The following is a 23,984-nucleotide window of genomic DNA, read 5'->3' as shown; positions in this document are numbered from 1 at the left end:
TTCTCCATACAACACTGGAAATTCTATAGTAACACCAAATGCTGCAGTCTTCATAGGGAAGGGAAGAGAAGAGAAAGAAAGAAAGAAAGAAAAAGTTTTATATCACTGCACATATGAAGTAGGGTAACATAAAGAAATTTATGTAATAAAGGTACAGGAAGAATATCAACTGAAATATCTTATGTCATAGAGTAGCTTTAATTATGCCAAAACAATGTTACGATTTGCTGTTTAAGGCAAATAGCTATAACAAACACATTTTATAAATAAGTTGATCGCTGTACACCAAACTAATATTCATATGAAGAAACTTTATTAAGTCAGATATACAGTTGATTTTCAACTGTTTACAAAACTAAAATACAATTTACATTCATATTCAATATGTTTAGAGAAAAATGACTAGTTCTTGTAAAAAATAAAACAGTTTGTATCTTGCTCCATGTGAATACTGCTTAGTATCAACATGTTTTTTGTATTTCATTTACAAAGGGAAAAAATCACAATTGGTACAATGTTGAATATTGGCAGTACCTCCTGCCATGTGCATGTATGTAGACAGTTTTATTTCCTCCACATCACTTCATACAGCTTATCACATTTGTGTACATAGTGATATAATATCACAGTTTTGTATCAATTAATGCGTCCTATGTGATGTTTTTAAAGCATAATACATTTCATTACACAGCAAAGTAGTACTGTGACTAGCATTCTGTGGTTAGCACAGCATGGTACTTGTTGCACTATGCATGCTAGGCTTATACGAATCACTTAAGATCAACAGTCTTCATGAAGAAAGTCTTCACTTCCCATCATTAGATGGAGTGAGATAATTATCTGATATTGGTTCTGCTCTTTCAACAATAACGTGTAATTCAGTTTCCCTGTATGTTCGTCCATCAGGAACAACCAGTTTCAGTCTATTTTCTGGTGTTCCAGACTTATCTTTGGCAGTTTTGTTTTCATCACCACCTTTTGAATTGTTAGAGGTTGGCACACTAACCCAGTGCTTCCGATTTTTAATTTGTTTCCGCCTCATCAAAATTATGCAGATACCAATTACCAGTAGCAGAACACAAATAGGAATGATGATGAGAAGGAACAAATTCAATCCAGACGGTATAGCACTGCACTGCAACATCTGAAAGTCTCTAAAAAGTATAGCTCTATTCTGCGGTTCTTGCTTTATACACCACAATATTTCTTCTGTTGACAGTGATGCAGATCCCTTCAACTGGATATACTGAACATCCTTCTGTATATAAGAACTCCATTCTTCTAGTGAAGAACATGAACATGGCTGATTCACCACTATCTTTCTTAGAACTATGTCAAGACCAGTTTTGTTAAAACGTAGTGAACCCTTCTGAAAGACTCCAACTGTGTTGTTTTCAAATGTAACCCTTCTTAAATTATGAAGTCTTAGACTATATCCATCTACAGCCAACCCAGCAAAAGCACCTGAATCTAACACAGAGAAGTAGTTGTTCCTTATTTCTACAGGCCCTCTCACAACCACTCTAAATGCTTCACCATGAGTCCGATTTATGTTGCAGGCACGAAGTGTGAAGACTTGTGGTCCTTCAATTTCAAATGCCCGGCTCCGCACTTCCTCCATTGTCAGTCCATCTATGTGCATTTCGCGCATCACAGTTACATCAGACAAAGTACGACTGTGTACTTCGCCATTGATACTCCCTCCAGCTATGATAAATGTGTCCACAGAAAACCTCTTGAATGCTTGTCCCTCAATTTTGTCAATTGTACAGTTTATGATCTCCAGTCGGTCCATTTCTCCCAGACTAGCGAAAGAGAATGGTGCTATGTATTCGATGTGCAGTGCGTGCAAAAGGATGTCTTCAATCCGATCTCTGAAAAACAGCAAAAACCATATTTATAATTATGAACACCAGTTATTTAACATTGCAAAAGCTTTATAGCAAAGAGTGCCTTATTAGAAAAAATATTTTTAATGAACTCTCTGAAAGATTACTGTGATACTTAAAACACGAAAAAGATTAAGAACAGCCTTTCCTTCCTTTGAACTGAGTCACCTAGCAAATTATAGAGGGATTTGCTATTTATATTGAATCTGAATAATAGTGAAACTGAAGATTTTTATGTGCAAAAGGTATTTTTAGAGGTGAACAACACAGCAACAATTATTCTTGATGATCATATCATTTTGTTTCTGTAATCATTTTCCAGGTCTGTAACAATGTAAACAATTTTATGCTACCAAGAATACATAAGCTGCATAATTCTGCTTCAGATGCTCAGTAGTACTGAGTGTCCAAAACAGTGTTATGCTAGTGTTAAAATAATAAGCACGCTACTGTAATTCAGACAAGGTATGCATAATGTACTGAAAAATTCTTCCATTCATCTCATCATCAAAAAGAATATTGGAATGAGTCCAAGTACACATTTACAAAAGAGAAGCAAATCATAACTTACTCTGTACACTGCATTTTTTTTTCATTAGATGTTGCTGCAAAGCAATATAGTACATCTTTATTTAAATTAATTATCATGTAGGATATTTCTGTTTTTGCAGAATTAGTTACTTGTTTCTGCAAACCCACACAGTGGATTCATGTGAGCAGTTTAAGAATACTAAGTCTAAGTAGCTTCTGCAGGGAAAATTACAGTTCTGATTAACTGTTTTTCTTCCCTGATGGCACTAAAAATTGAATGATGCCATAATAGCTCGATGAGCTGACCATAGTGATACCATTAGAGAGGATTTGTTCTTGGTGGTGACATTACTGTACCTCTAATGCCTGCAGAAAAGATTGTGCCTACTTCTGCCTGGTACAGAGGCAGCTAAAGTTTCATTGATGTAATAAATAATTCAAGAGTAAAAGTAATGACTCACCAAATAGCAGAGATGTTAAGTCATCGACAGGGACATAAAGTTAACTGAAAATTTCAGTAGCTGTCAGGTGGAAGGGGTGTGAGAAGAAAGATGGTATGTAATGGGAGAGGGGATTTAGGAACAGTGGCTCTGGGGGAAGCAGCAAGTGCACAGCATAGGAATGTGACACTTTGGCACCTCCAGGTATGTGCAATAGACAAATACTGTGAGACAAAGACAGACTGAGCATGGCAAGGAAAATCCGTCTCTGTAGTAGGGTTGGGGAACTAGTTAAGGGAAGTGATGAGAAAGAGGAAAAGGCATGAGAAATACCTGTTAGCATGTACAAGGCAGAAGGCCATAATGTGCCTGCCAGAGGCAATACATGAAAATGACCTGCTAGTTTACAGTTTTCCCTTTCATTATAAATGCCCCCATGTGCTTTACTGGACACATGACATGTCCATTTGGTAGCAGATTTTCCAACTACCCTGCTGTTGAGAGTCATCATAGTTGTATCAGTGCATTTTTTAATGATCTAACAGTAGTTTTGGAAATAATATATGACATAACACTAAATCAGGAGACTTAGGCTGCCTTGAGGGCAGAACTAAGCCAGCTTAGCAGCATGCTTAACCTGACAAAGATGCAAGGGTCTGTGTTGTGTACTTGATAGGCGAAATGTCTGTATTTTTATATATTTGCAGGAGTAATCATAATTACATCTAAAAATCACATGCTTCAGATTTCAGTATTAAACAAGTGCCCATGATGTATAGTGGCATTACTCAGCAATTGTCTTTGAAGCTGATGATATGACAAGCTATCAGCCATGATTCTCTGGTATAGACCCAGAGTTTACAATGACTAAATTTACATAAACTGCACTTAATAACTAATTACATCACAATTTCTGAAAAGTTCCCCCGACATATACACGTGACAGAAGTTACTACTTGGTATGCTATATTTTTAAAGATTCTCCTCCCATCCTGTCCGCAGTGGCCATTTCTGCTGCTCTTCTTTGTTTAGGCTCAGTCTCTACTGTTAATTCTGCAAAACAATTATGCAATATTTCAGAAAGCTCATGGTTGTGTTTTATAAATGATCTAGGAAACAAGGGTATTGGGGAAGTTACCTACGACCTTTCCTAGTCTTATCCTCATACTCAACTCTCCACTGAGTCAGGATTTGAAATGACTATAAAAGCGTACTTAGAAAACTACCCAGACCAAGTGGAAATGTATTAGACTTTGTGGCAGGGGATGGATAAAAAAAGAAGCAATACTGATCTCCAAGGTAAAAAGGGTCGCAAAACTAAGCAGCTAAGTCTTAAACAAATGGAGACTAGTTGACCTCATTTATTGTACAGTATCTAGAATCATTTAATTTGGACAATGAACATGTAAAGCATTACACTCAAACAATCTGTCAACACTGTTCCAGGAAAATAGGTAACTAGCAGCATGATTAAAGATGGTAAGACCTTCTCCCCCACATCCAAAGAAAAGTTGTTTCCCTTGGTATACAAACAATATCAGACAGCTTTCTTAAAAGCTACTAGCTATTGCAAAACAACTGCAGTAGATAATATTTTATCACATGTCATCTCCCAAAACTTAAGCAACTTTTATTGTATGTTAAGATTCCCTGTGGTCTAGTCCTGAAATATTGTTTTACAATTTTAGGGCTAAAACACAACCAATCTCTCCAGATGTTCCTTCCTTATTAGCCACTCATTGTGATTATGTCCAGCACAAGTTGGCTAGGCCCTCTGGATCATAACTCTAACCTTCAAAGATAGTAACTGCCAAAAACTTTTAACACTATTCCACACTAAGATGTGTCAGGATGTGCTGACTACGTTCTGTCAGGAAAAACAAAAAGTCTGCCCTGAGAGGATCAAACCTGTATCTGTGATCAGATCTTATACTACTTGATCAACACCCATTCCAACAAAGGCTTTTTGCATTCAAACCTTTTCGATACAACCTGTGAAATAATTCTATGGTTTCCATTATAAATATTGATTAAAATGCTAAAAATCAAATAAAAACAGTCTCAATTGCATTTTCAGTTTTATTTGTTAGCATCCAGTTTTGGCCCTTTCCTCAGACCATCTTCAGGCTTTTTCCCCCACCACCAGCAGCCATAATGGCATGGAAAAGCCATGATCTGAGGAAAGGGCCAAAACTGGGTGCTGACAAATAAAGAACATGAAAATGCGATCGAGACTGTTTTTTAGCATTCTTTACTGATTGCTGTGCTCCAATTACAGAACGCTTTCTAAAATTGTAAATTTCTATTTCGAGAGAGAGGGGAGAGAGGCCTTTATGAGGGGCAGTCATAAGGTTTTAATTATCACCTTGAAAAAATAGTTACATCATTTTTATTATTTGGAGCTATGTTTTCAAATCCTGGTAGATGTACTATGGTACTGTGGCTCACGTGGCACATCACTTCAGTGACAAATTGATGCAGCCAATTGATAAGATTGATTATTCTGCAATAATTCATATTCTTCATTCGGAAGTGTATGATAACAATACATCAGTATAGTGTTTAGGTGGTATGGGTGCCTGCAGTGTCGTCAAACAAATCAATGATGATGATGATGATTGAAGTGTCAGACTATCTCTCTATGAAGAACCAGAAATCACAAGTGAACACTGAAGTATCACAGTAGAGGCAATAGTGGTAAAACAAAAAGTAAGTTTTCAACAACCAGCACCACATTTTTAAGACGACAAATCACTGCCTCTGGGTTCTACAACTGGCGACACCCATTAGAAAACTGAAGCAGAGGAAATGTTGCAGCTGCATCAAGCCAACGTAGATGACTCCTGTAATTGCCTAATCACCATGGACAAGTACTGGGTGTATCAATGTTGTCCTGAGGGAAAGAAGCAGAGGAAGTAGTGGAAACATGTGGATTCACTAACCCTGAGATAGGTGACAGAGCAGAGTGATGCTGAGAGACTATGCAAATCATCCCAGGAGTGTACTATCAAAATTTCTTGAGGACAATATGGGAAGGTGGTAAAAACCGAAACATCGTGGGAAGCTGTCCAAGAGGGTGTTTTCGCTTCATGAAAATGCCTCACCTCATTCTGTACTAGACAGTCACACATGCTGCTTCTTCGGGCTGTCAAATTTACATTTTTAAAATTATTTAATGTAAGAAGATAAGTACTAGCATCAGATCAAAAGGCTCAAGAAAATTTTATTTTCTTTATTCTGAAACTTTCTACTGCAGTGTGTCTTCTTTCTTGTCTACATGCTTGGAATAGTGTTATTGTATGAATTCATCTTTTATCGTGTATGATACGACAAGAGTGAGTGTTTTCCACTGCAAGATATAGTCTATAGGAAGTCAAATAAAATATGTATTCATTTGTATGTAAGTGAATGGGTTTATTCATGAGTATTTTTTTTTTGTAAAAAATTTTTTCCTTCACCTAGTTGGCCGGCCGCGGTGGCCGTGCGGTTCTAGGTGCTTCAGTCCGGAACCGCGTGACTGCTACGATCGCAGGTTCGAATCCTGCCTCGGGCATGGATGTGTGTGATGTGCTTAGGTTAGTTCGGTTTAAGTAGTTCTAAGTTCTAGGGGACTGATGACCCAAGATGTTAAGTCCCATAGTGCTCAGAGCCATTTGAACCATTTTTCTCCTAGTTGTAGGTAAGGCAACAAGTAGTTTATTTTCTCTTGATGACAAATGCCTAAAACTTCTTGTGGATTTTCTTTGTGATGACTATGATGATGATTGGTTTTTGGGGCGCTCAGCTATGCGGTCGTTAGTGCCTGTAAAAAGTCCCAATTCTTACATTGGACCAATCTAGCCACTATCATGGATCATGAAGATGATGAAATGATGAGGACAACATAAACACTCAGTCCCCGGGCAGAGAAAATCCCCCAACCCAACTGGGAATCGAACCCGTGCCCCGTGATCCAGAGGCAGCAACATGAGCCACCAGACCACGAACTGCGGACTGGTGGTGGTGGTGGTGCTGAGCCTAGACTGGAGAAGCAGGACCCAACCATGAATCTGGGCTAGCATAAGACCAGAGATAGTTTTTGCCAGACTACCTGTGTGGTACATTATATTGCATAGTGTAACAATAAGACACATTACAAGAAAACACAGCTGTGATGTCAAATAGTGGTGACACTCAGTATTTATACATTGAGTACATGATTATTATGAGCTGATCAATTCTGAATTTTATTTGCTATATGTGAATTTCTGTCCCATATAGGAAAAAAATTATGCAAAAGCATATATACCTACAGAATATCTGACAAGGGATGAGTAACTCATTCCATTTTGGGTACATTGCTTATTTAAGCATTTTAAATTATATGAAAAATTCCAAGTATATATTGCATCGTCTTTGACAGCATGCTGGACATCTTGCATATGTATTGAATCAGAGAAATCATATGATAAGCTCAGATAGAAAATAAAAAAGCAAAAGTAAGAGTGTCATTTCTGGGTTATCTTTCCAGCAGATTTGGAAGAAAACTGTTAATATAACAAAATATATTTTTCTGGTTATTGAACACTATGGTCTGCCAATAACAATGTCCTTCTACGATGTTTGGAGTGCATTCAAGGGCTCAAGCAAGAATTTTTGAACTTAATGCTAAGGCACAGTTGGAACCTGTGCAAACTACTATCTCAACCTGTGCGGATCACACACTTCTGCCACAGTTCTATTATGTGTGACTTTTTGGAGACCTTAGAAAGTTTGTACACATTTTACACCGCTTCATTCCTTAGATGGACAATCCTTTTGACAAATGTTGAAGTTACAGTTAAGATACTTCCAGATACATGATGGAGTGCTCACTACAAGTTTCAATGCCTTAAAAAAAATTATCTTGACACTGAAGAATTGAGATTCTTCAGAAACTATAAAAAAAAGAGAAGCTGCTCAAACTTGTTGCCTGCCTTGTATTATTTCTTATTTTGTGTCTTGTGTGTTTGTGGAGCACGGTCTTACAAGTAGTCAACCATGCTTAACAGTATTTACAGATTCTTGGATTCAGCTTCAGATTGTTTATTTGTAAGGTGAGAAGTTGAAAGCTCTTTCTGGAAGACAAGAGAAATAGTTCACGAGGCGCTTTGAATTGCAAAGGGCAAAAACGTAGAAGGAATAAAATGATGCCTGGAGAGAAGATTGCAGTGAGACACTGTCTTTGGATTAGGAACTGAGAAGGTCAAAGCTGGAATGCATCTATGGGTTTTTACTAGAAATAAGTAGATGTTGCAATACCACGGACTGGTCATCAGATCATTATTCTGTTTTATTAGGGTCCAGCAGTATGACAAACCTCAAAAATGGAACTTCTGACTGTTGTAAAAAGTTTAGTTGACAATTAGGATGAGATTCCCGAGGATGATATCCTTGCAGAAATTCAGTGTCTAAACACGATTTCTGCATGCTGCCAATGTTCCAAAAGATTCTTACAGTTCATGGCTGAATATGACTTTTTGAAATCTCTTCCCAGTCTCCTTTTAACATTAGGATTTTTCGTAGCTTGGTACGTTTTGCTTGTGTCACGGAGAAGTAGTTCTTCATGAAATCAAACTAAGTAAGGATTATGTTAAGTTCACTATGAGTCAAGCACATTCTCCAATTTGGCAATTTTGTCAATCAAATTGTCAATTGGTTTTGATAACACAATTCCAAAATCTGCAGCAGAAAAAGTTGTTAGGAAGATATTCTAAGCTGCATGTTTAAGTCACTTATTATTAATAAAATCTTTGTCTAATTGTATTCTTTCATGGATAAGCCGTTAAACTGTGTGACTTATGAAAATGTTTTAATTATTTATTGCCATTCATAAAAACTGTTTACAAAATACATTGACAAAAAATATTAACAAGGAGGAGTTGTTCAAAATTAACAAATGGTGGTAGGCGTGTTTCTACATCTGAAAGATGATATCTACTCAAATTTTGGACCAGTCATATAAGAGTGCACTAGTACTTCCACTATGAGGATTGCGAATCGGGTTTCTTTTAAATACACACTGTAACAGTCATGAGCGTTAGTTACCTTTTAGATTGGGTGTTTTGAATTGATTTTAGTCAAGAATGCCTTTAAGGTGACAAAGATGCCATTATCAACATCTCAGTGAGTGAACTTCCGTCACGCAATAGGGCTACGAGATGCCGGATGTTCCTTCTGCGATACTGCAGAGAGACTTGGCAAGAATGTAGCCACTGGCAAAGGTTGACACGAGAATGTAAGGTCACAAGAAGGCCTGACTCCTGACAGCAACGCGGCACTATGGAGAAGTAAGACCACTGTGTTCAGCGTATGGCACTGGTGCATCCTACTGCACCTGCAGCAGCATTTGGCACCACAGTGACACAACAAACTGTTACAAACGGTTTACTTCAAGGACAGCTCCGAGCCAGACACACTGTAGTGTGCATTCGACTGACCCTAATCCGTCGCCCTTTGTGACTTCAGTGAGAGGACATTTGACAGCAGGCTGGAGATCTGTTGTGTTTCCTGATGAAAGCTGGTTCTACCTCGGTGCCAGTGATACCGTGTATTGGCTTGGAGAGGTGAGTGTCTGCAACCGACCTGTCTGCATGCTAGACACACTGGACCTACACCTGGAGTTACGGTCTCTGATGCAATTTCGTATGACACCAGGAGCACTCTCGTGGTTATCTCGTGCATCCTGAATGCAAATTTGTATATCAGTCTGGTGATTCAACCTATTGTGCTGCCATTCCTGAACAGCATTCCAGGGGGTGTTGTCCAACAGTGCAACACTTGCCCACATATCACTGCTGCAACAAAACCTGCTCTACAGACTGTTGACATGTAGTCTCGGCCTGCTCGATCACCAGATCTGTCTCCAATTGAGAACATACGGAACACCATCGGAAGACAAATCTAGCATCATCAACAACCAGCATTATCTATATCTTTACTGACTTACCAAGTGCGATAGGCACAGAACTCCATTCGAGAAACTGATATCTGGCACACGTACAACACAATGCGTGCACATCTCCGTGCATGTATTCAAAATTCTTATGGTTCCACCAGTTTTTAATGTATCAGCATTTCACATTTGAAGTGGCTTATCTCGCACTTGCATTAACCTGTGATCTTGCAGTGTTACTTGGACAGATGTATTCCTGAAATTTCATTACTCTGCATTAATTATTTTTTGGTGTCGCAATTTTTCCTTCAGTATAGTTAACATTAGACTTTGTATTAATTAACCACTTGCTTCTCCCACAAAAAATTGTGTGTTGTGTTTGTCGGATTGGAGGGCGGGGGAGAGGGGGGGGGGGGAAGCTGACAAGTTAAAACTCCGCACCAGGTGACTATCTAGCTATGCCACTGTGTATTATCTGAGAGTGGCCTCCCTGTTATATTTTTAGCTAACTTGAGATGAACCAACTGTCATGGTCACTGATTTTTATCGAGGTGATAATTAAAACTTTTAAGGCCAGATGAAACACAAACCTGAAGGCGAAGCTCTCTATGGAGGTGACATTGGAGCGTTCGATGTTTATGGCGAGCGGGGGTAAAGCCCCGTAGGTTTCGAGCGTGGCGGCGTCGCGGCCGAAGGCGGCGGTGCGCAGGCGCAGCTGTGCCACGTGGGCCACGTGCACGAGGCGCAGGCGCCCCTGCTGCGACACGGCTCCGGCGCCCACCGTCACGTTGGCACACCGCTCCACGTGCAGCGACGCCGTGTTCACTGGCAGCGCGAAGCCCCCGTCTTCGGCGCCCAGTGACAGCTCCTGCAAAAAGGTGTCGCTATGAAACTGTTTGAGAACACTGTTGCAAGGGGAAATATTATAACTACACAGATACTCCGCCAGCAACCGTACGGTGCGTGGCGGAGGGTATCCTGTACCACTACAAGTCATTTCCTTTCCTATTCGACTTGCAAATATAGCGACGGAAAAACGACTGTCTATGTGTCTCCGTAAGAGCCCTAATTTCTCGTATCTTCGTGGCCCTTCCGTGCAAGGTATATTGGCGGCAGTAAAAATCATTCGGCAGTTAGCTTCAAATGCCCCTTCTCTAAATTTTCTCAACACCGTTCTTCGAAAAGAACGTCGCTTTCCCACCAGGACTCCCTTTTGAGTTCCCGAAGCATATCCGTTAACACTTGCGTGTCGTTCGAACCTACAAGTAAGAAATCTTACACCGCGCCTGTGAATTGCTTTGATGTCTTCATTCAGTCCGACCTGATAAGGATTCCAAAGACTCGAGCAGCACTCAAGAACAGGTCGCACCAGCGTCCTATATGCGGTCTCCGTTACAGGTGAACCACACGTTTGTAAAATTCTCCCAATAATTCGCCTTCCGGACCACAGTCCTCACATGCTCGTTCCATTTCATATCGCTTTGCAACGTTATGCCCAGATATTTAAACGACTTGATTGTGTCAAGCACGACACTAGTAATATTGTATCTGAGCATTAAAGATTTTTTCTTCATACTCACCCTCATTAACTTACGTTTTTCCACATTCAGAGCTAGCTACCATTCATAGCACTAACTACAAATTTTGACTAAGTAAGCTCGTATTTTCCTAGTCACTCAACTTCGACACCTTACCGTACAACACAGCATCATCAGCAATTTGCTGCCCACTCAGTCCTGCAAATCATATAAGAGTGAAAGAGAGAGAGAGAGAGAGAGAGAGAGAGAGAGAGAGAGAGAGAGAGAGAGAAAACGAACAACACCGGCCTTATCACATTTCCCTGGGGCACTCCTGACGATATCCTTGTCTCGGATAAACACTGACGTCGAGGACAACATACTGGGTTATGTTACTTAAGAAGTCTTCAAGCCACTCACATATCTGTCAACTTACTCCATATGATCATACATTCGTTAACTTCTTCTTGGTTGGCTCTACAGTCCTTTAAGAACCTTGGCCTCCTGTATCACCTGCCTCCATTCTTCTCTGTCCATCGTCTTCCTTCTCCAATTTCTTATTCCATCGCCTTTAGATCTTTCATATCATCCAGCCACCTTTTCCTGGGTCTATCTCTTCTTCTTCTCCCGTCAGGTTTTCCCATAAAAAATTTCTGGATACTACGGGTTTCTAATATTCTCTGTACATGTCCTGCCCATCTTATTCTTCCCTGCTTAATTTTAACAAAAGTATCCATCTGTCCAAAAAGTGTTTGTAGTTCTACATTTGTTTTTACTCTCCAGCCATCTTCCTCTCTCACTGCTCCAAAAATCCTTCTCAGTATCTTTCTTTCCCATCTCAATAACCAGTTCTCCTCCTTTAATGTCAATACCCAGCCTTCTGATCCATATATTACTATAGGTCTTAATATGGTAGTGTATATTTTTATTTTTGTATTCCTACTAACATTCCTGGAATTAAATACGTTCTGCAAGGCAAAATAGCAACGACTTCCACCCGCTATCTGTTCTTGAGTTTCTACTGCTACTTTATTGTCCTCCGTTATTACAGAACCTAAATATTTAAATGTTTTCACTCTTTCATATTCTTTCCCACTCATTACTATTGAATTCTTTGTAAACAGCCTGCAGGAAATCTAGAAATACGGCATTTGCCTGTTGCCCTTCGTCCATAGTTATCTGTATATCATGTGAGAAAAGGGCAGGCTGACTTTCGCACGAGCGATACTTTCTAAATCCATGCTGATTCGTGGACATAAGCTTCCCATTCTTAATAATGTTTATTATATTCGAACTGAGAATATGTTCAAGGATTCTGCAGCAAACCGATGTTAGGGATATTAGTCTGTAATTTTGCGGCTCCGTTCTTCTACCCTTCTTATGTACAAGAGTCACCTGCGCTTTTTTCCTGTTGCTTGGGACTTCGTGCTGGGCGAGAGATTCACGATTAATGGTTTCTCTACCCCAGAGATGCGTATTACTATGTCGTCCTAACGGGAGTCAGTCCGATGGTCTGATGGCGGTATGTTCGTACGATTCTACTGTGTCAACGATTTCTTGAGCGTGAAATTTAAAACTTCGGCCTTCGTTTTACTATCTTCAGCTTCCACACCAGACTGGTCATAAGGGACTGAATGGAAGTATTTTATTTCTGTCGAAATTTCTCACGCGCGAGCGGGAAATTAAGCAAGAATCTACATTACTAAAACGCTGTACCAAAACTCAAAATAGCGTAGGGACAGCAAAAATTCGTTTAAGTATTACGCGTAATTATTGATCAAACCTAGAAAATTAAAATGCTATCGATCTACTTGTATTAAACTTTTAACACAATAGGACAATAGAAACGCCGGCCAGAGTGGCCGAGCGGTTCTAGGCGCTACAGTCTGGAACCGCGCGACCGCTACGGTCGCAGGTTCGAATCCTGCCTCGGGCATGGATGTGTGTGATGTCCTTAGGTTAGTTAGGTTTAAGTAGTTCTAAGTTCTAGGGGACTGATGACCTTAGAAGTTAAGTCCCATAGTGCTCAGAGCCATTGAACCATTTGAACAATAGAAACTGTGTGTTTGCTTTGTGATAGCACAAATACTCGGACAAGTCATCCAGTATTTGAGAATGAGAGCAGTGAGCGTCTTCCAAAAAGTTTTAAGCATAATGTCAAAACATTTCTAAAATTTCTCTCGCTTATATGCTTCAGAGCAAATATTTAACATATTAACTCTTTAGTAGAGTAATCGGCAATCTGAAGCTGTTTTATACATGGCAGTTCGTTTCTTCGAAGAGTCGAGGGTTTATTGGTTCTTTCTGACATGCACATTACACTAGATACAGTAAACGCATTCAAGCCGAGATCCAGGAACTGAGCTGGAAGGGGGGTGGGGGTTGGAGCAACAAGCCAGTTTCACGCTGAGTGGCGGAAACTCTTGAGATTTCATCCTGGGCATATTCGCTACTAAGGTTCGGAAACACATGGTACCCATTCTAACGATAATTTTATGTCAGGCTATGTACTCTGCTGAAAACTACCTGTTTGAATAAGCTCTTGAATGATTATAGCAGCCGCCACGAAAACAGGCACCTCAACGCACTGTCAAGAAATTCGGAAAAAATATTGTACCTCTAGTCTAGAATATAATGGAGTGCTTTCCGAAAGAAAATTCTTTCCAGCTGGTACGAAAAAAATAAATAAATAAAAACTAACGTTACAAGAAATTTCGAAGAAAAATATCTGTATTTCAATCAGTGGACTGAAAATAATGTATGAACATTCTCAAAGTTTATAGATGACTATGGTACATATTTTTATCGTGAAAACATGAAAGTATTCCGAGGTAAAATATAAAATACCGTAAGAGACGTGAAACTGTTCAGCCTGTGTAACGAAAAATGTGGTCGCTGATGGATTTGCGTTCTGTTGGGCCTTCTGGAATCTTCCAACGGGATAGTTGTTGAGAAAACTATGAAATTAATTTTAGTTACGTCCGAGACATCATCATTATTGTATCATGTCACGAATGAATGCATTTTATTTACGAGAGCCCCCGTGTGCGACAGTGCGCGATTACTAGTACGCTGCAGTCAGGATTTTAGTTCCGACGGCTCTTCGTAATACGACCGTTAATTTTTCCCTTCACCCAAAACGCCGATATACGCTATATAAAAGTAATTGTAGGTATTTTCAGGCCATATTTCCGTTGAAATCGAGCAAAATATATTTTTGCATGTTTTGTGAAACCCAGAGTATGCTATTGTCCTCAGCAGGCAGTTAGGTGCATTTTACACAAAACTTCGTTCTTGCTGCTGCAAGGACTCTGCATTCCACTAAAAAAAATCGAAACCGAGTGATCGGAGAAGACAAGGAACGGAGGTCTCTGAGACAGAATAATTAATTTTTTCACAGAGCTCACTCTGTATGTTTCTAGCCATCGGATACTCTCCTCTGCGTAGTATTGAAGTACAGTTCCTGCCAGAAATGTTTTGTGAAAATCGTCAAATGCATGATTTCCCTTTACATGTATATCTCTTTCTTGGATGATCAAAACGCCTGTTCACATCTAGAGATTCTGCCGTTGTTACTGCACTGCTAATAAGGATTATGTCGATTATAGGAAATACTACAAGATTTTGTTGTTATTTTATGAACTTTCGCAAAATTTATATTACTCCTGGCTCTTTCACTTCCGACTAGATCAATAAGAAATCTTCAGTACTTTCTATACGACAATTTTAGATTGTTTTCGAATGTCTTTTCACCCTTTACGCACACCGATCGGAGTATCACTACAGATAGGCCCTTGTTCCTGCATTTCGCTACTTACCAAAGAGACATAAGTGCGTCGTTCCACGGGAAGACTGCCACAAGTGAATACACGATATCGCACGGAAACAGTGATCATTCAGCTGACACTGACCTACTGCACTTGTAACAGGGTACGTACGTGCGTGTACTCAGACGAGGGAATCACGTCGGTTAGCGCCGGCGGACTGCAGGGAGCGGGTGTGAAGGTCCTTAGAAAAATAAGGTTGGGCAGTAAGCTTTGTGCTGCCATTGGTTGGCGCTGTGACGTCACTAAGGAACATCGTCTACATCTACATACATACTCCACAATCCACTATACGGTGCGTGGCGGAGGGTACCTCGTACCACAACTAGCATCTTCTCTCCCTGTTCCACTCCCAAACAGAACGATGGAAAAATGACTGCCTATATGCCTCTGTACGAGCCCTAATCTCTCTTATCCTATCTTTGTGGTCTTTCCGCGAAATATAAGTTAGCGGCAGTAAAATTGTCCTGCAGTCAGCCTCAAATGCTGGTTCTCTAAATTTCCTCAGTAGCGATTCACGAAATGAACACCTCCTTTCCTCCAGAGACTCCCACCCAAGTTCCTGAAGCATTTCCGTAACACTCGCGTGATGATCAAACCTACCAGTGACAAATCTAGCAGCCCGCCTCTGAATTGCTTCTACGTCCTCCCTCAATCCAGCCTGATAGGGATTCCAAACGCTCGAGCAGTACTCAAGAATAGATCGTATTAGTGTTTTATAAGCGGCCTCCTTTACAGATGAACCACATCTTCCCAAAATTCTACCAATGAACCGAAGACGACTATCCGCCTTCTTCACAACTGCCATTACATGCTTGTCCCACTTCATATCGCTCTGCAACGTTACGCCCAAATATTTAATCGACGTGACTGTGTCAAGCGCTACACTACTAATGGAGTATTCAAACATTACAGGATTCTTTTTCCTATTCATCTGCATTAATTTCTATTATCTATATTTAAAGTTAGCTGCCATTCTTTACACCAATCACAAATCCTGTCCAAGTCATCTTGTATCCTCCTACAGTCACTCAACGACGACACCTTCCCGTGCATCACAGCATCATCAGCAAACAGCCGCACATTGCTATCCACCCTATCCAAAAGATCATTTATATAGATAGAAAACAACAGCGGACCTACCACACTTCCCTGGGGCACTCCAGATGATAGGCTCACCTCCAATGAACACTCACCATCGAGGACAACGTACTGGATTCTACCAAGGGAACAGCGCTGTAACATATAAACGCGCATTTATGCGACGTATCTGTGGTATGTTTTAGTCTCTACAGGAACAATGAAATGGAAATTGCTATTCCGCTATTGCTAAAATGTTGCTGCTGAATTCTATAATTGTTTCCTAAACAGACACTATCGACTTGAAGTTTTTACAAGCATTTGAAACATGCACAAATAAATGCACTGGTAGGATATCGGAATCTGCTACTGAGAAGTCTAGGTCTTCGATGACTTCTCTTTCAATTGCCTCCACCTCAGGCATATGTTGCAAGATGCTGCCGAACACAGTTGCAGTCACATACCTTCCTTCTTCTCCTGGCTCAGCACACGATGCATCTGAAGGAGGAATACCGTGGGCGGTTTGCTCACGACAAGAACAGTCTTTTCCCGCTCTTTACCGCGACTGATGAATAATGATCACAAAAATGTCCAAGGCCTTTTATAAGGGAAACAAGTTCTCCAAACAGTCTTGATTAACTTCTAAGTCGCTGAACTGACCCAAAAGTGACCGAATATTTTTCAGTAACACTTTTTGAAGTTGTAGCAGATGCTTTGAGCAGACAACGCTGACGTTCTAGCAGCATCTATAAAATGTATTTAGGAAATGGTCTTGGGCTTGAAAATTAATATCGAATCCACGGGCTAGTGAATCAAGCACATCGAAGGTGTCACTTTCTATATTTATGAAATCACTGACGTGCCTTTCTCTTTAGGCATTTAACAGCGGCTCGCCTGTGCAGTTGTGGGAAACAGTGGTTGAGCTGCTGAGCACACTTGTTGTCGGTCTCTGCCTTTCATTGTGAAGCGTCGTTGAGATAACCAAGGCTTATTTTCACCTCGTGCTCTTCCATTATTAACAGTTTCTCGAACGCTGCTTTGTCACTGCCTTGTTTTCCAACATGATGTCTTGATCCAATGAACGGTTTCTCAAGAGCTTGAGCAAATGTGGGACGTCAGCAAACATATTTCAGAGGATCACACAGTTATTTCGGTCAAGAGAGCAGTATCGAGTATCAAAATTGAAGTAGGCAGGCTGCTTCTAAGTGCTGTGAAGTCCAAGTATTCTGTCATCTTGCTGATCGTAACAAATTCTGCTATCAGTGTTCATTTCATCGAAAGACAAAACACAAATATGTTCTGTCAATCAGTGTTACAGCCTGTATTTTTATCACCACCTGGGTGACATCTGAAATTGCGGTTTATCCAAGAACGCAAGGTTGACACTGTAGGTGATGGTTATTCGAGTCGTTCCCTGAGAAAATTAATTTTTCTGCAATACGGAGCACCTGAAAATGTCCTCTTTGCCCCATCGACCCCGTTTCGACCTGCGTACTAAAACTCTGATTTGATTGGGTGAAACCGTTTTCCCCAATACTCTATTAATTTTAGGAGACCCAAGTGCATTTTGATTTCTTTCTTCGTCGTACAGAAGCTGTTTCGTCGATCAGAACTGAATTCGAAGATCTTTATGATGTACTCGCAATTTCGTGCACATGGTTTTCAGATGAGCGTTTTTTTCTCCTTTTTAATGCAACTACGGAATTCTGTAAAATGATTTTATCTGAATCATTACAAACAACTTCATCTGTAAATGTACATTTATCAGCACTGTTTCTCCGTAGTGAAGGCTTTTCTGAAGTCTATGCTGTTTCTACAGATCAAGTTTATTTTTTTATTTCAAGTTATTGCCTTTCGGGTAGTGCCCATTCATCTATCTCGTAATGGAAAGGCGATACGACAGTGTACTAGAGACGATTTTCTTGTCAGTTATGACCACACGAAAATAAGGACAAAACAACAGTTAGTGCCCTCGGGAATCGAACCTAGTTCCTTTCGGTTAGCAATCTGCCTCACTGACCGCGCAGCTATCGAGACGGACGTCTCGAGTTTATTGAAACGTTCCGTTCTTTCTTCTGTTGCGCGTGGTGTACTCTCAGAGGCGTTAATAATTACACTATGGTAATGCATCACTCGTAACCACATGTTTCCGTGGTAAATTTAGCAGTCCCAAACGCATGTCTCCAACATCAGTTTCTTTAAAACGACGAAAATGTATTCTAGCATTTGAGACATTCGCAACGTCTTTGCTACCGAGTTTCGACAGCCAGATCTTTTGTAGATGGGCATCGCGAGAATAACAGCAAACAGCATATTCCTTTTGCACGCGTAAAACACACCACTCACTATGCAGAAGTAATTATGGGAAAACGACAGTACTCAAGGAAAACACAGAGCCTCCTACAAAGAAGTATGGGCGCAGTGTTCCTCTGTAACACAATGGCAGAGACGCGTTTGCTTATGCGCAGTATTTGCTGGCCCCCCGCTGGCGAGCGCGACCTTGGGGTGTCTAATTTCGAGACGGTAACTCTAGTATTTGTTGGATCTTTTAGAATATACATCTATACAGTGCAAACCATCGTGAAGTGCGTGGCAGGGTACTTCCCATTGTACCAGTTATTGGAGTTCCTTCCCGTTCCGTTAACGTATGGAGTGCGGGAAGAATGACTAAATCATTATGTGGCGGCTATTTGCTCCTGCCTTCAGCAAGCAGGTTTCGGCCCAAAACATCCAGGGTGGCAACTGCCGTCTGGCCTACTTGTTAAGAAATCCCCCCCCCCCTCTCTCTCTCTCTCTCTCTCTCTCTCTCTCTCTCTCTCTCTCTCTCTCTCTCTCTCTCCAAACTGCTTTAACTATTTCTTGTTCAATACGAGCATATAAAAACGCACAAGTACAGTCTCTTTACGTCTTTACGTTAGCGCCAAACGAAAATCGAAGTCCGCCCAATACATAAAGAAACGACGATTGGGGACAAATAACCTGAGGCTAATTCACCATTGCCTACCTCCGACCTGTTACGTACGACTGGTGAGTGTTTGCGTAATGCAGGAAGAGAGAGAATTAATAACGGGCTCGATACAGAGCCTACTCCTTTCAAGGAGTTCGAAGGGGCAGTCGAACTTAATCAACAAATATCAGGTGGGACGCTAGACACTCCGAGGTGGTTAAGAATCGAATCCAGAACATTAACGTAAAGTTTAGTGTTCTGTGGGCAATCTTCCACCATCCGTCCTCTCCTTCCTAGCCACGCATCATCGATGAAAAATAAGGCAAGAGTCAGAACCATATACGTAGCCCGCGTTAGTTAGTTAGTTATCCTAAACTCGTATATATGACACTTGCATTTAGTCGGCCGATGTGGCCGAGCGGTTCTAGGTGCTTCAGTCTGGAACCGCACGACCGTTACGGTCGCAGGTTCGAATCCTGCCGCGGGCATGGATGTGTGTGACGTTCTTAGGTTAGTTGGGCTTAAGTAGATCTATGTTCTTGGGGACTTATGATCTCAGACGTTAAGTCCCATAGTGCTCAGAGCCATTTGAAGACTTGCATTTCCCTGGTCAACCGCCAATGATGGTGAGTCGCATGGTAACTCCTGCCTTCATTGAATGCATTTGAAGGATAGTGTATTATTTTTATACCGGTTACGGGGACACTAGAGAAGTTCGGATCATCAGCTAGTCTTCGGTCGCTGATGGAGCAAAGGCATAATTTCGTAGAGTCTGATCTCACAAGGGAACCTCCCCATCGCACCCCGTCAGATTTACTTATAAGTTGGCACAGTGGATAGGCCTTGAAAAACTGAACACAGATCAATCGAGAAAACAGGAAGAAGTTGTGTGGAACTATGAAAAAATAAGCAAAATATACAAACTGAGTAGTCCATGCATAATATAGGCAATATCAAGGAAACTGTGAGCTGAGGAGTGCCGTGGTCCCGTGGTTAGCTTGAGCAGCCGCGGAACGAGAGGTCCTTGGTTCAAGTCTTCCCTCGAGTGAAAACTTTAATTTTTTATTTTCAGTTTACGTGACAAACTCTTATGTTTTCATCACTTTTTTGGGAGTGATTATCACATCCACAAGAAAACCTAAATCGGGCAAGGTAGAAGAATCCTTTTACCCAATCGCCAAGTGTGCAAGTTAGGTGGGTCGACAACATATTCCTGTCATGTGACGCACATGCTATTCCTGTCATGTGACGCACATTCCGTCACCAGTGGCGTATAGAATATATCAGACGTGTTTTCCTGTGAGGAATCGGTTGACCTATGACCTTGCGATCAAATGTTTTCGGTTCCCATTGGACAGGCACGTCCTTTCGTCTACTAATCGCACGGTTTTGCGGTGCGGTCGCAAAACAGAGACACTAAACTTATTACAGTGAACAGAGACGTCAATGAACGAACGGACAGATCATAACTATGCGAAAATAAAGAAAGTAAACTTTTCACCCGAGGGAAGACTCGAACCAAGGACCTCTCGTTCCGCAGCTGCTCACGCTAACCACGGGACCACGGCGCTCCTGAGCTCACACTATCCTTTATGTTACTTATCATGCACATGGACTACTCAGTTTGTATATTTTGCTTTTTTTTTCATAGTTTCACACAAATTCTTCCTGTTTTCTCGATTGATCTGTGTTCAGTTTTTCAAGGCCTATCCACTGTGCCAACTTATAACTAAATCTGAGGGGGGTGCGATGGGGAGGTTCCCTTGTCAGCAGTGACTTTATTGCAGGCAGACGACCTGATATAAATCACAGCAGTCCACGAGTCAGCTGTGATGATGATATTGGCGGAATGGAGATTCCAGTGTACCTAGTTTCGTTCAATGGATAATTCAATTTTCTTTCATCTCTTTTGTGTTTCAAAAGCTGATTAACGAAGTTCATGTTCCATGCCTCCCCACGTGCTATTAAACATCAGAAATGTTTTTTTTCGTTAGTAGATTCTTTGTTTCAGCCCCAAACGTATGCCTGTTTTACATCCTACATCTTTACATTTTGTCATGGCTTTCTTTCGAAAGTCCAATTTAATATCAGAATGTTGCAGCACCGGTAGGGGCATTGTAAATTAGAATAAAATGTAGTATGTATGAAGAATCATAACTTCCCAAGACGAATCATCGCATGGTACAGTCACATTGTCACCGCCTCCCATGTTCGACGTCAGCGTGTAGTAACCACCCACTGACGGCAGGTGGCACAACCAGCAGTGAAGCGTGTCTGGCGACTCGCATTGCTGCTGCTGTTGTAACGCGGAAACAGAGCGGATTATCTGACGTCCAGAAGGGCACGTTCATTGACTTTCGGGCCAAGAGTGCGAGCATTTCGGAAGCGGCTAAGTCTTTAAATTGTTCGCGTGCCACAATGGATAAGGTATGCCGTGCATGGCACCGAGGACCGTAGATGGTAGCGATGAACGACTGCTGCGAAGATGTGAACGTGCGGATAGATGCACAACTGTTCAGAAACTGACCGCCCACATCAACTAAGGAGGCTAACAATAGTGGCTGTTAAGCGAACGTTACTGCGTACGGACCTCCGCAGCAGGCACCTGGATCATGCAGCCACGTTGAGTATGCCTCTATCCTTGGGGAACGACGGCATCTACCAGCTCGCAGTGTACGTCCGTAGTTCGAAGAGCGCCACGATGAGTTTGCAGTACTCTCAGGACCACGAATCTCCCCGGAGTTAGACCCAGTCAAGAATTGACCTCGATCGGGCTGTTCGCGTCACGCATCCTCAACCGAGAAACCTAGGGCAGCTGGCCACGTCACTGGAATCGGCATGGCTCCGCAACCCTGTCGATAAATATCATAACCTCACTAACACTCTTCCTAGCCCGCCCGGTTGGCCGTGAGGTCTAACGCACGGGTTTCCGGGCGGGAAGAAGCGCCTGGTCCCCGGCACGAATCCGCCCGGCGGATTTGTGTCGAGGACCGGTGAACCGGCCAGTCTGTGGATGGTTTTAGGCGATTTTCCATCTGCCTCGGCGAATGCGGGATGGTTCCCCCTTATTCCGCCTCAGTTACACTATGTCGGTGATTGATGCGCAAACAAGTTCTCCACGTACGCGTACACCACCATTACTCTACCACGCAAACATAGGGGCTACACTTGTCTGGTGTGAGACGTTCCCTGGGGGATCCCCCGGGGGCCGAACCGCACAATAACCCTGGGTTCGGTGTGGGGCGGCGGAGGGGTGAAGTGGACTGAGCAGTCGTCGTGGGGTTGTGGACCACTGCGGCTGCGGCGGGGACGGAGCCTCTCCGTCGTTTCTAGGTCCCCGCTTAACATACAATACAATACAATACAATACACACAAAATTCTCTTCCTGCACTTCTCGCGCTGCGAAAGGTATTATTCAGGCTTTTGACAGGTGACAGGTGACTGTACAGTGTAAATACTCGGTTTGGAATAGTTCTCGCGATACACTGATGCCGGCCGCTGTGGCCGAGCGGTTCTAGGCAACTTCAGTCCGAAAGCATGCTGCTGCTACGGTCGCAGGTTCGAATCCTGCCTCGGGCATGCATATGTCTTATGTCCTTAGGTTAGTTAGGTTTAAGTAGTTCTAAGTTTCCCATAGTGCTTAGAGCCATTTGAACCGTTTGATACACTGATAAATATTTATCATCGTTATTTATTTATTTGGCAGGTCATAATAGATTTTCATAAAGTTCGCAATCAAGTTCGATGCACTTTGTACACTGGGAAGAACCTATTGTGTTACTCGTGTTGGTGCAACTTTACGTTCCACAAGGCTGCGCACCATTGGCACGTCTGAGTGTCGCAGTACATGAAATGTGTTCCGTTCCGGGGAGTGTCAGTCTACACTGCACATCGACATTCTTGATGCCAAGTTATAGAACTCGCATAGAGGGTCGAGCGTAACTCTTGAGTTTGTTGATGATTGATTAATTCGTTTAGCTTTCGAAAGAGTATGAATTACAATCACCTCATTGCATTTTTTCTTCTCCCTGTCCATAAAAAGAATCTAATGGCTTGCGACAACGTTACGTAATTTTTGGAAGTTACATTCTGAGGCCGAAAACTGAAAGAGATTAATGGAAGCTTCCGCTAGTTTTGTAGTGAATGCTTGCTACTGTTGGTTTTCCCCCGAACTTACGTATGTTTCCTATGTTATTTAAGTTTGCTAATAACACGTTTCCATTTAAAGAGTCATATCGTAGAGTTATACGAATTTTAATTGCATTTTTGGCCATATTTATATTTTTGGACTAATATAGGCGGTTTTAATTCACGCGTTTTGTGATGTTACCGGAACCTGAAACAACCTAAGCAGAAGATTTGTCCACAATAGAAAGTCAAGATGTGTAAATATGGACACATCTAGTATCTACAAATACATCTATAGTCAGTGCAACAAATTTCACATAGGTCAAAATGGCAGACATTTGAAGACACTGTTTAAAGAGCACACGGACTGTTAGAAGCCGGACAAATGCAGCAAACGAACATTATCGGCAAATAGTCAAGTCACAGGCCACCAAAATTTAGGACTACCTGCAAATTCTGCTCAAAATCTAAAAATAAATGGATGCCAGAGAAAACGTAAATCACAACTCATAATACAGTGAATGAAAATATTATTCTAAGTGAAGTAATTCTTTATACTGAACTGGTAGCAATATAAAACAATTCATTAATAACAGTCACAATACCTAAAGTTGGCGGTTAAAGGCGCTGCAGCCTGGAACCGCATGCCTCGCGCATGGATGTTTGTGATGTCCTTAGGTTAGTTAGGTTTAACTAGTTCTATGTTCTAGGGGA

General features: G+C 41.5%; 1 protein-coding gene across 1 annotated transcript in view; it reads right to left on the bottom strand.

Moving 5' to 3' along the window:
- Positions 1-290: 290 nt before the first annotated feature.
- LOC124794999 overlaps positions 291-23,984 on the bottom strand; it is a 64,155-nt gene continuing 40,461 nt past the window's right edge. The window contains exons 2-3 of the mRNA XM_047258753.1: positions 10,364-10,641; positions 291-1,874 (exon numbers count right to left, since the gene is read on the bottom strand). Coding sequence (XP_047114709.1) covers positions 806-1,874; positions 10,364-10,641 — 1,347 coding nt within the window. The 3' untranslated portion in view covers positions 291-805. The remainder of the gene's footprint in view (positions 1,875-10,363; positions 10,642-23,984) is intronic.

The sequence above is a fragment of the Schistocerca piceifrons genome, chromosome 4 (assembly GCF_021461385.2).
Source record: "Schistocerca piceifrons isolate TAMUIC-IGC-003096 chromosome 4, iqSchPice1.1, whole genome shotgun sequence".
Lineage (NCBI taxonomy): Eukaryota > Metazoa > Arthropoda > Insecta > Orthoptera > Acrididae > Schistocerca > Schistocerca piceifrons.
This window is presented reverse-complemented; position numbering and strand designations above follow the sequence as displayed.